Raw genomic sequence first — 13,667 nt, 5'->3', positions numbered from 1 at the left:
TTTCCTGCCCCCCCCACTCAGGGGTAAACCATCAGGCACCATAATTCACTGGGAGGCCATTACCTTGAGCATAATACAACTGGTTATTTGTAAAACAGAAAGAAAGCAAAATAAGTTCCCTCCCCCCATGTACATTAGCAATGGCTGTCAGTAGGAGCTCCTCCTCAAAGTGGCCCACCGCTGTTGCTGCAGGTCACTGCAGCTCACCATCCCGTTCGCTCCCGAATTGGCATTATTGGGCACGCCTCGTGGCTCTGGAGTCACATCAGGGGCTGAACTCCGGACATGGCACGCTGCAGATCTGCACACACTGGGCGATCTGTACAGCGATTACAAGCTGATTCCGTTCTCCTCTGTGGTCGCTGACGCGGGCCTCCCGGTGGGACAGTTTCTGTTGTATAATTCACTATTGAGATCTTTATCAAGCAGGTGGGGAGACCTGACGATTGCTCCTCCAACCCAGCTCCTAATACAATATATACATGTTATGGGACAGGGCAGACATCTGATTAAGTGGTTCACTGAAGCACTCCGAACTCACCTGGGGCATGACCATACTACACTGCGTGCTGCCTGGGAGAGGGACTCGGGCACGCCCTTCACGGACCTGCAGTGGAGGTCTGTTCTGTCCAGCCACACCACTATTCCTCGCAACTCCAGGTTTCGACTCATACAATTCTACATTATTCACAGGGCATACCTTACGTCAGCCCCCATCAATAGATATTTCCTTCGCTGTGACGCAGCCTGTCCCCATTGCAAACATTTAGATGTAGACATCATACACATGCTATGGTCCTGCCCCTCACTGCATAACTATTGGGGAGCCATGGTCGCCTGTTTATCAGCATGCACAACAAGCACACTGCTACCCACATGGGAGACCTGTATACTTGGTTTGCTTCCTAGAGGCCTGCGATACAGTGCTACTGCTAGATTAGATCTGGGATTTATAACAGCCAAAAGGCTGATAACCCGCAGATGGAAAGCCTCCGAGGCGCCAACTGTATTGGCCTGGAAACAATTGTTCTTGATCTGTGCGGGAGCTGAGGGAGTGGCACTAAGACGGGAAGATACACTTGGCCTACGCAGGTTGCTGGGAAGCGATGTTGTTATTCTTACGGTCCCCAAAAACTGATTCTGACTCAGAGGAGATGATCTAGCACTGAGGGCAGTCCAGCGACCATTAAATGCTGGGGCCACCACGAATGGGTTACCAACACAATTAGCATTTGTTGTACCCCCATGCTGATCACTCAGACTAGGACAGGGATGATACGGAGTACCTGGTTCTAAAACACGGCTTACGCGCACAGATGAATCCCCACGTCATCGAGGGAGCTCCACACACACAAAGGCATAGCAATACTAGCACAGAATGTTTAAAGATAAGGTACACCATTGTTTAAGAATGTTACTGTTTTCTATCCATTGTTATTCCAGGATCAGCATTTATATACAAATGCGCAATAGTGTTCACAGTCAAATAGAAGGGCAAAAGAGCGGCATGATTATTGGTGTTCTGTTTTTAGACCCAGAGATCCATCTATTTTCTATGCGCAATACTCCTACTTAGGCTTAGTAAAATTCCACTGACTATAATATGTGATGCACAAGCTCGGGTCATTAGCTTATTATCCTTACTGTAATTGTTACATATATACTAACTGTTGTTGGACGACCTACGAGATTGTGAAATGTACAACCGTTGTAATTATCTAATGCACCAATATTATAATGGCATTAAACTGTATTGATGTAATTGAAATGACAATAAAAAGATCCCTGAAAAAAATCAATGGCTGCCAGTAGCCATCAATACATTTGCTCTGTACTCAAAAAACTCAGGTCACCCCCCACCAAAGCACCTGTAGTATAGCATCTAGATTCAGATAGTTGAATATCCTGGCTATTATTGTCTGAGACTGCTGCCCCGGCTGGGGAGAGAGGACTGGAGCCCTATGCTCGCACTCCATTGAAAAGAACTTGGAGAGGTCCCCAGGTTTACGATAATCAGTAATCAGCTCTTCGACAAATAGGTCAACACTTCAAGCACCCGCAACAAGTTCAGTTTATTTCTACGTAAGCTGCCCTCTGCATAGGCAACAAGGGTCTGCAGAATGACTGTGCCTTTTTAAAGCATGGATACAGTCGATTTTAGAGTTGTTACTTGGCATTCAAAATATCAACTGTTGTTCCCACCGACCTCTCCCAGTCAGTCAGTTTACGGAGATCTGCACGCACACAGGCCACCTCAACTGACACTCTGTGAAGTTTAGATTCTAAGGTGGATTTTGTGTCTCTTATCATGTGCATCAGGTCTATTAAAGTGGGTTCTCCTCAATCCACCTGCAGCTCTGTGGTTGTCGTCTGCTAGACCTTTTGTCCCATCTCCTCTTTCTTTACAGGGGCTTTTAAGAAGGTCTATTCATCCAGTTTGTTGTGCTGTCCCGTTTTGTCTGGCTTGTCTCTGCCCATGACAGAGGCGCCAAGTCAGTGGCCACATTGTGGGCACCAAAGGGAAAGACACAGAATTGTTCAGGTCAGTCCCCCCCACATGGCACTCCCCTGAGCCACCCACACAAAAGCAGCCCTCAAACACTCACACATCCAGAGGGGAAGCAGAATGATGAGCTGCTGGGAGAAAAAAGGGCTACATCACGCCCGCAGGCAGACAAAGGCCCCTCTGTCAACTGCCTGTATAGGCCTCCTTCAGGTGCATCTTTGTCTACACCACACTGGCTGGCATGCACTCCACAACTGGGAAATCAATAATGCCCCAAGTTTCAGCGCCCCCCGGACACCCTTCTCTCAATCAGGGGTCCCACACAAACTGAGTCTCTACTATGTAGTCCTCATTGGCCGTGCTGGGCCTCATCTCAAATGTGAATGCCCTCTGAGAGGTAGACCCTGTCAGATAGGCAGGCATTTCACCCAGGGCCGCTCTTTCTGTTTCCATGTTTAATGGCCCCCTATTACAGACCGCAGGTGTTCTGGAGAGCATCCTGCTCCGTCCTCTGCCCACACCCGGTCCAAGGCTCACTGGTAGCAACAGGTCTTACCACCTCTTCCTCTCCACCTACTGGCTGTAAATGTCCCACGGTGACCCACACCCCCAGACGCCCTGGTCGTGTTGCGTCCGCAAGCAGGGATTCTCCAATCAAGTGGCCCGTTGCTGGAGGCTATGTAACCCTCTTGGTTGCAGGGCATCCTCTGCAGCATCCAGTCATTGATGGCACTAGGTGAATGGATATACAACAGGATTTCTGGGGATATTCCAAGTGGAGTGCAGGAGCTGCACTAGAACGACGCCATCTTGCCTGGCGCCTGGCCACTGCCCTGGTACCGGTGACTTTGTGCAGTTAATTCCAACTAACTGAAAGGCCTGTGGCATGTTAATGTAGCAAACAGTGATATAAGCACATGCATAGATTAAGGTAGGCTTTAGAAATCAATGCAGCCCCTACCTATAAGAACGGAAATTTATGTTTATGGATTCCAGACAGAAAACGGCTTCAGGGAATGATCTGCAGAGCATTTTCTTTAAAACCTTTATGCCACATTTTTTTGTTTATAAATAGACAGATCTCTCACTTGTTTCCCAAATCATTATTTTATTCAGCTACAAATAAGAATTATGCTAGAGCACAAATCTCAAACTGTAGTTAAGTAAAACATGGGAATAAAAAAAAACCTGCAGATTAGTAAACAGCTAAAGGAGGAAAATTGCGATTTCCAAGAAAAGCTGGAAGGAAGCGAATGATACAGACTTTGCATAGAGGAAAAACCACATTTTCGTGCAATGATGGTTCATTCAGGCTTCCATGCACAGATGGGATAATGACAACGATCAAGGCTTCCATGCACAGATGGGATAATGACAACGATCAAGGCTTCCATGCACAGATGGGATAATGACAACGATCAAGGCTTCCATGCACAGATGGGATAATGACAACGATCAAGGCTTCCATGCACAAACGTAAGAAAGAGAATGGTCCTGCAAATCTACACCACTTCTGGAATGGAGTATAAAACCAATGTGTCCAAGTATGCACTGAATGGCGAAAGAGGACAACCCCGGTTTTTGTGTTGTGTGTAAGCCCACCTCATAAAGGATACTGAAGATCAAAGCAGTAGTTCCCACACTGCGAATCCACAGGATAAATTAACTTTAAAAAGTCCAGTGTTGAAACAAAACGAACCAAGCTGATGAAACAGAAAATCCACAAACATCTACAAAGTGCACTGTTTCGTTCTTGAGACCGTTCTTGCCAGTGTTCTCTGGTAAGTCAGATGGTCCACTTTACATATGACTCTGGAGATTCAGGGGCTATCTGAGATTTGGCCAATGGACAGTTTTAGAGGTTCCTTGAAGGATTCATATCAGTGAATCCCCTAAAAACGAGACACCGTCTTGCTTCCTCCGATTCTCTGACTCAGGCAGTGCTACTCATGCTCAGTGCGTACTGTCTCCATGTACCTCTGCATCTTCTCTATCATCCACGGGGGTGGTACAAAAGGCTTCAGCTCATCAATCTTCAGGTCTGGACAACTCCTAAGGAATTAATCATATAAAAATGACCAAAAGAGCTAGACATTTCTGCAGAGTGCTGACCCGAGAGCCAGACAGTAGCAACTGATTATCCATGCCAAGCACACAAAGACTACATTACCAAAAGCAAGGGTCATAACAAACACTCAAAACCACCTGTTAATGGCATGGGTCAGTGGAAGCAACGAGGTGGGAAGCAATGGCGATTGAGGCAGCTATTAAGGTATATCAGCAACATTAACTTTAAAGGTATACTAACACCCTTTAACAAGCACAAGTGATACCAGACTGGCTGAATCCTCTAGCAGAGGTCACTGGGAACAGCTATACGCTAGGCATGTAAAGGCACAGCAAGAGTGGCCTCTGGCAAGTGGAATAGATAGTGGTGATATCTAATCGCTGGGCAACGAGAAACACAGTGGCATAGTCAGTGTTTGTTAGATAATATTGTGTGAATTATTAAAGCCACCTGAATAAAACACATAGCTCTTCCTTACCGATATTCATCGCTAGCAGCCAGATCTTGGATATCCTCCTCCATGAGAATGTACGCCTGTAAAGACATGAGACAGAATATTTCTGAATACAATAAATATGTCCCTCCGCCCTTTTGCACACATTCTACACTAGAGGAAAAAGTCCTCAGCATCAGCACCATTGCTCTAGTTGCAAACAATATGTATGCACCCTCCCTACAGTAAAATCCTGCCCTCTTACATATTAAATGGGCTATGCAGGAATACTGCTACTGCACATCCATTTTAAAGGTATGAGAAACCTTGTTGGTAGGAGTCTCACAAAAAACAAACACGCATTTTTTAGAGACTACATAGACTGAGGCTGCCAAAAGTGAAGAAATCACATTTCCGAGGGGCCTCTCTTCCATATTAGCTGCTCCTCCCCTGTGGGTAACAATCGCCCTTGTTTGGTTTCTACCCACCGTTGTAGATTTTTGCCTCCATCTTGCCCAGTGTTCCTATTATGCTCTTCACCGGCTGTTTTCAATAGTACCGCCCTGCATATCTCTTGTTCTGTCGCCCCATTTCCATCTGTCAGTCTTTCATTCTGTCCCCTCCTTACTTACCTCGCGGTCAAGATTCTCTTCCACCCCCACCCACCACAAACAGTGACCCTCGCATTTACTTATGTGAACACCGCCCCCAGTTTATCGAAGTTCACATTGTGTTTTATATAATGCCCAAGCACAACTAAATAAGAGACACCCGTAAATTCATAAATGTCTCTTGCTTGCACCTATGTACAGTGCTACACAGTTTGCCAGCCAGGCTGTAAGTAGAGTCTGCCCACACGTGTGTGGCATTCATATCCGTCCTGTCATCTAAATCACGGTAAGTAGTCTTCAACCACTGTGTTCCTCCCGCCTTCTTTTGACTCACACCTTCCTTTCAGTAAGCTTTTCTCCCCCCCAATGCCATCTAGCCTCCCAATGTATATGTTCTAGCTTTGCCTTAGTCTCACCCAGCTCACATTCTGTAAACTAGCCCCTGCTTGCTGTCTAGTACCCTCTTGTAAAATCTAACCACTTGTTTAACCAAGACACCTGCCATTGTGCAGCCTATGCCCCTCTTTGCGCATTCTACAACATTCCTCCTGCAATGTACACTCTACTCTCACCCTTTAGTAACACACGCTCTCTTCAGTGCTAGCTACACCCACAGGCCTTCATGCCTCCAGTTTGATTTGTGCTCCCTCATTTGCTGTGATCAATGTGCCGGCCTTTCATGTGATCTCCACTTTCTTTTTCAGGGTTCTGCTTTGCTCCATCTTGCTGAGCACTTAATGTGTAAACGACCTTAATTTTAGAGATACTCACCTACCACAAAAACGGGCTTAGACACATAAAATATACGCTGTAGTGTGTAAGGAAATCCCAGCGCATTCTGAGGGCTTTTCTTGGGATCACATGGCACTCAGTGATTACTGCTGCCCTATGTGGGTTGTGTGGCCACCAATACGATTTCATGCTAATTAAATTACCAAGGTACTCCATTTGGGCACATACTGAAGGACAGCCACACATATAATTTCAATGTTTTTTTAGTAATTAGTATTTAAAAGTGTAGTTTAAACTACGATGCACTCAGAAGGAACTACCTTCTCCTATTGGTAAGGTAGATTCCAAACATTTGTATTCGCTTGATAAAAAAAAAAGTTATACTGGCAAAGCGGACATCTAGTCATATGTACTTATCAAGTTTTACTCTAAGGTTTGTAAATAACATCAACCAGTGCAACAAAACACACACACACAAACATCCACATGCATCCGCATTATGAGGCAGAGGTCAAACAATATCAAAGGAGAGCTGTTAGGCCATATTCCCATTAGAGGTACAAGTAAAAATAGATGTGGTCACCTTATAGAACAGTTAGACTGGCATTAGCAACCCTCATTAAGGCTGTGAGAAGCATGAGTGAATTACAGGCATGAGGCGAGTAATGCAGTTTGTACGTCTATGGAAAAAGAGGACACTGCCTCAAGAAGGACTAAGTCAAATTTTTCAAAACTGTGAAAGAAGTAAAGGAATCTATGAGATTTAGTATAAAAAAGAGAGTTCAAAACAACTAAGTAAGGCATTACACCCCATGTCTGAATGAGTGGAAGAGCTTAACATGTTAGAAGATTTCAACAGTTTATACACACTCACACGGAATTGCACAACAAAGTTTCAAATGGAGATATTAGAAATCCATATGTACACAGAGAAATATTTCCTGGTTCCAAATCTTTTAAAGGAGCCCACTGCATGATTAAATCAATTAGTTACTGAAAGCAAGCATTACAGAAGGCATTTCACTTCAGTGATTGGTTTCTGGACCTAACAGAGGGACCAAAACGTGTGTGCTAGAGGCGAAATCCCACAGGATCTATTTGGATATTATCCAATATTTTGAAAAAGCTAGGTAGAATGGGTAATGCTGATTTTTTACTGCTTTAGATATTTATTGACTATATTGTCAAATCCTTTTGCATGGTAATTCTAGACTGATGACATGCTTTGTAACTCTTTAGCAGCTTACTTCGTTAGCAAAATGAAGTTTGCAAGCCCATCTACAGCACTGGTAGATGAGAAAGTGGTGGGAGATATTGTGAAAACGATACGTATGGTATTATGTTTTCAAGATAATAGATTGAAAAAGGGAAATACAAGTATGTGATGCCATTTTTGATGAGGTGATAAAGAGACTGGGATGATAATATAAAGAGAGAAAAATGTCAGTTAAGTTGAGTGAAGTAATGTATCCAGAACATGCTACCTTAATTAAGGGGAATGCCCACTGTGCTCTCTCTGCCTGTCAAATGGTCCCTTAGTCCCGGTGTTAATGTAATTCCTGCTGGCTAAAACACATACAGAGCACCTTAACTGTAAAGCCAAGTGCTAGCTCCTATAGACGGTCACCCTAACTGGCCTGCTGCTGTGTACCCAAATTCACCTTTTGTATCAACATCCCTTAGTTTAGAGGTCCTGCAAGCTGTCACCTCTATAAATTGTCTAGCCGTGGCAATTCCCACTTCTGAAGCTTCAACTGAAAGCACCCCACAATCGATAACAGTATTCACTGGATACTTAAGTTATTGTTTGTTACTGAAGTGATGACTATCTAAGTTTTAAACCTGCCTCACCTTTTAAGGCTAATCATTGATTGTGCTAATTCACCCTCAGTCAAAGGGTACACGGTGTTTTACTTCCAGATGCTAAAGATGGAACAGGCAATGCTTGTCACAAGCAGTCTCTATTGCCCTCAATTCCATACATCCGAAGCACAAAGTGGCATCCACATAAGCAATATGAGTTAGAGGAGTCTCAGCAGGGACTGTTGCTATAAAACGACCTCAGCACATTGGGCCAGATGTATCATCACGGCCCTTTGCGATTCGGAAATAGCGATTTTTAAGAAATCGCTATTTTCGACTCGCAAAGTGCCATGTATCACATTTGCGATTCGGTAATAGCGATTTCTTAAAAATCGCAAATGCTATTACCGAATCGCAAATTGCGATACCGGCCCCATTTGCAGCTATGGGCCTGTTGGCCCATATCTGCGATATTTTTGCATTTCCCAAATTGCGATTTCTGAACCAGAAATCGCTATTTGGGAAATGCAAAACCCCAGGGTGCTGGGGGCCTAAGGCCCTCTCTGCTGCACCCCAAAATTTTTTGGGGGGACATGTAAGGTGCACACATGCCAAAAGGGCATGTGTGCTTCACATGTACAATTTAAAAATGCATTTTAAATGCATTTTAAAATATTGCACCTGGTTACCACCTAGTTTCTTTTAATGGTATTTTGCATGTGCAAAATGCCATTCTGCGAAAAATCGCAATTTGCGATTTTTTGCTGCATCTCCGTGCGATTTGGTTTTTGCGAATCGCAAATTGCGACTCTCAAAACCAGGTTGCAACGCAAAAAAATCGCAATTTTTGCGATTTCTTATTTTTGGTTTGCGAATGCCTTTCATGCATCGCAGACCACTTTTTTGCACTCACAAACGGCCGATTTTTGCGATTCGCACCGTTTGCGAGTGCAAAAAAGTTTCATACATCAGGCCCATTGTTTCCTGCAGATCTGATGCTGATCATTATAGCAATTCTGCAAGACCAAATTTAAGGAGAAGTGTGCAAAAGGTAAGCTGGTTGCTCAAACTCTTTTGCAGTGAAAGGTAGCCTCTATCAATAACAGCCAAGTCTCAGCATTTTCAGTTCAAACTGACAAAAGTGAAGGAAAAATTCCCAAGGAGTCAGGAAAAAAACATATTGCTCGACAGGCTCTATTCCCTAAATTAAATCGATCGCACTCCCTATTTAAACTTTTAAAAATAAAATAAAATAATAATTGTAAATATTCTCTCTTAATGCCAGTTGTTTTTTAGCTTAGAGCTCTTTAGATAAAATCCAAAGTTGGATCCAGAAGCAACTCGTCTTTTCGATCTTGCCGAAGAAAATCTGAAAAAAGAAGGGCCTTGATATACGATTTTAAAACTATTTTCATGTTTCGGTTTTTGTTTTGCTTGAACTAAACACAATAATTCCTTGGGGGCTTACCCCTCACAAGTTTTTAACCACTGATTTAAAAAGTGGCAACAGTTCACATGATGACATATTCCTAAATGTGGTGAACAAGAGGATTGAGACATTGAAAGGTCAGGATCAGTTAGAGGCAGAACTCCTTTTGAACGAATATGATGTGTTCCTACTTAGTTCCATCACCATAACAGGGTGGATTCTGGCACTCTTTATAGAGGCAACTTTATATTGCATAAGGGAGACTACTGGTTGGAACAATAAAACCAGCAGAGCTCTTGGTCATGCCGTTATACCACAGGGAACTATCGGAATTCGGGAATGTAGACAAAACCAGGGACAATTTAATCTCGGGAGTTAATTTGCTGAACCATAAAGGCTGTTCCAAATCCAATTCACGTTTTACATTTCAGAGGTATACATCCAAGTCCAGTCTCTAACCAACATCTGCCACCAGTAAACTGATGGAGCGGCTTCATCCTGGTCTTCAATCTTAAGTGCTACTGATGGACCAGGAAAGTTATTAACCACTAAGGAATGTGTTGCTCCACAACTGTTGATCAAAAAGTAAATGAAAGTACATTAGGCTTCACGATAAAGACTGACAAGTATAATGCAAACCATTAAAGTTTATTAAAGGATTATATCATTATAGAGCTGTTTGGAACTTCATCGACTGGGTGGCCAGTCCTATCGGATCATTGGGACCACACCAACATAATCTCTGCCAGCTGTAGCACACCAAGAGGCATAGTTGCAGAGCTGGTCTCTTTTGGGTGCGGGCCTCTCTGACGACGCGCTAAAGGCACACCTGCCATCCCACAGCACAGGCTGTTTGGAACTTCATCAGCTGGGTGGCAGGTCCTTTTGGACTATCGGGACCATATCAACAATCTCTGCCAGTTGCAGCACTCCTGGAGGCGTAGTTGCAAAAAGCGCACCTGCCATCCCGCAGCGCGGGACGCATCCGGGTGAAGCCCAGGCCAAGGGCAGGCCCGTCCGCACCGATCAGCAACTCGTAGAGGCCGAGCTGGGTCCACTCTCTTGGTTCTATGCCTTTTTTGCTACCATTAGTAATTGCTGCATGTTGATTTATACTTTACAGTAAGCAGCATACTAAGTGGTACGCGCAATAGGGTTTATTTTGGGGCCATATCCAGTCTACAATCTTTTTTAAGGGGCCTACCTGGCCAGTAGTAATCATGGGCAGGAAGAAGACAGCCTGCAGTAAGACTCCATTAGGAAGTAATTCTACAACAATAAATTATTTTTTGGCGCAAGCGGTTCGTTTTGTCTCTAAAGAGATTGATCTGGCAGAGAGGTGCTGGTCTCTGGGTTGTTCCAGTCCTCCTCCCACTGCTTTTACAGGGATACTTGGTGCAGACGCTGAGGAGGGAGGGCAGGATACTATTATAAACTCAAATTGTCCCACTCCTAATCTTAGCTTAGGCGACCCCATAATTAGTAGGACTGTACCTAAGCCCTGTGAGGAGCATCACACCCGTGTTCTAACTAAAGTTTCACCAGCCCCCAAGTGCAAGAGGAAAGCCAGGTCAACTGATGCCCCACCATCTTCTTTGAGAGGGACAAATGTAGGGGAACAGGGTGAAATGGGCAACCTGGCATTGCACAGGACTTGGATTGGGATATAGTTTTTCAAAAGTTTACAGCTTCCCTAAAAGAGTGTTTAATCTCCCTGAGAGAAAGATTGGAAAAATTAGAAACAGCAGTAGAAAAATATTCTAGGACAGCAGATGTTGCTACCCAGTGGATCTATGAACAATATAAGGAATTCTGAAACGACCCCTTTGGGACATCTTTTCCCACAGAATGCCCCTCCTCCTGAAACTATCAGCCAGAAAACGTTAACAAGAAGCGGTCGCTGTGAGAGTGCCACGATCGCAAGTCAATCGCTCTTTGACTACTTTGGCCTCTTTATTTAAATCACCTGTTGTTAATGCGCCACCAGTAGCCCTTAGCGAGGTGTTACAAGAGCCTTTAATTTTTATTCCAACCCCTAATTTACCAGTGAATAATCTCCCCACTGCCTGTTGTCCATATGTCATTGTTTTGGCCAGTGTTCCCTCTGTGTCCAATTCTTACCCGGAATCTACTCACCAACTTCACAACAAGGTGTGTCATTGGTTAGTTAACTATTCAAATTTTGATATGCATGATTATGGAAACATTCTGTTGGCCCGCCGTGTTGCCCGTGTTGGGCCTTCTGTTAAACGTATCCCAGGCAACTGTATTATTGTCAATTTTAGGTATCCCAAATAGCAAAAAAAAATATCTTTCCCAGGCTTCTCAGACCTCCAATAGATGGGGTGATATTAGAATGTTACATCTTAGCTTTTTCTACAGACTAAATCATTCTCAACAATGCATGACCCCATCGTCGGCCCCCTTAGCACAGTCCACCTCAGGGATTTTCAGTGCTGCGAGTAAAAACCGCTGTGAACCATTGGTAGACCTCAATGAGCTGGATTGACAGTACAGGGGCTGACAGAAGACCGCCCCAAGTGCTAGGGATAGGGAACCAAATGGGGGCCTCCTCTCTAGTTACGCCACTTATTGCAATGCAGTTCCACACTACTTTGCACCTGCTTTTAATCAGAAAACTCTTAGTATTTCTTCGCCACTGCTTAACACACTTTATAGGGTAAGGGCTCAAGCAACAGAGGAGTGCAATAATAGCCGTGGTGGGGATGGGCAGTTTTCTTTGCTATTCTGGAAAGTGGCAGGACTAATAAATAAAATCTACAATCCAGAATGGCTCTCCTTTATTGACAATTATGATTTTATTGTATTCCAAGAAACCTGGGGTACTACTTCAGTAGCATGTAATGTTTCTTCTTGCTATTCCTGCCCAGCTGTTGCCACCCAATCCGGGAGAGCTAGTGGAGTTCTTGTAATTTGGGTTAAGCTCAACAACTGAACAATTGTCTCAGTTATAGATACGGGCAGCTCTGCATATCAAGCCTTATTTATTAGAGATTGTAAGTGTTCTTTTAGTTTATATTTAGTAAATATTTATAATAATACATTTTCTAATACTTATACTAATCTGTTTGAACAGCTATTTAGTTTTATTGCAGGCCTAAAGTTTCATGGTAAAAGTACAATCCAGCATCCGAGAATTTTAATTTGTGGGGTTTCAATGCAAAAATGGGCATTTACAAATCCGAATTTGGAACAAGGAGCATGGCTGTGGAATTAGTCCCCTGTGATCTGAGGGGACTGTATCTGAGGGACCTAGTGGCACAGCGGGTCCTGGTAGATGTAGTTAATTTTTTCCAGGCTTCTGCCCAGATAAGACAACATATAGAGGAGTGGGCCTTGTTTCAACCATTGATTATATATTTGCTTCCAAAAATTGCAGTGGTGGATGGACAGTGTAGTGATTGAAACTCAATAGAATGACCATAATGCTATGTTGCTCTCCTGGATAGGGATAATAGACCAACAGTGTGTGATGGCATTAGTAAACATACCAATGATTGTTTAAGTGCAGCGTGGCATTTAAAAGATCATATAGCGATTTTAAACGTTCTTATTAAAGATAATCTTCTGATCTTTCTGGGCTGTCTCGAGGAAGGATCTGGAGAAGAGTTGTCTCTGTGCTATCAGCAACTCTGTGAAGCTGCTAAGAAAACTTTATTAATATTCCTTAAATCTAAGATACATTTTATGCAAAGTGTTGTGTCATTATTTGCCACCTGAAAAAGATGTTAGAGGGGATTTCCAGGGACAACAAAGCAGTACAGGCCAGAAGCTCGTATACAGCTGCCATTTATGAAAGGAAGCACTCTTTGTTTAGTAAGGACTAGGAATGGCTATAATCAGCTACTTCCCAAAACAGTAGTAATGTATGTTTGGGGATAGTTAATAGGCTCTATCAAAGGGAAGCGCCCCATATAAACCAAATAAGGGGCAGTATCTCTGGCCAGGAATGGGTAATACACTTTCAAGAATGCAGACAGAGAGTGTGAGAACGTTTTGCAACAGGCACTCACTTCTGTGAGTCCACTGCAAGTTCCTGTTCAAGAGGTCGAGATGGCCATTGC

General features: G+C 43.6%; 1 protein-coding gene across 1 annotated transcript in view; it reads right to left on the bottom strand.

The window, feature by feature from the left end:
• Positions 1–3,594: 3,594 nt before the first annotated feature.
• The window catches only part of DNTTIP1 (deoxynucleotidyltransferase terminal interacting protein 1), an 88,890-nt gene continuing 78,817 nt past the window's right edge, over positions 3,595–13,667 (bottom strand). The window contains exons 12-13 of the mRNA XM_069243497.1: positions 5,053–5,108; positions 3,595–4,558 (exon numbers count right to left, since the gene is read on the bottom strand). Coding sequence (XP_069099598.1) covers positions 4,450–4,558; positions 5,053–5,108 — 165 coding nt within the window. The 3' untranslated portion in view covers positions 3,595–4,449. The remainder of the gene's footprint in view (positions 4,559–5,052; positions 5,109–13,667) is intronic.

The sequence above is a fragment of the Pleurodeles waltl genome, chromosome 7 (assembly GCF_031143425.1).
Source record: "Pleurodeles waltl isolate 20211129_DDA chromosome 7, aPleWal1.hap1.20221129, whole genome shotgun sequence".
Lineage (NCBI taxonomy): Eukaryota > Metazoa > Chordata > Amphibia > Caudata > Salamandridae > Pleurodeles > Pleurodeles waltl.
Note: the sequence above shows the minus strand (reverse complement) of the source record. Positions and strands in the feature narration are given on the sequence as shown.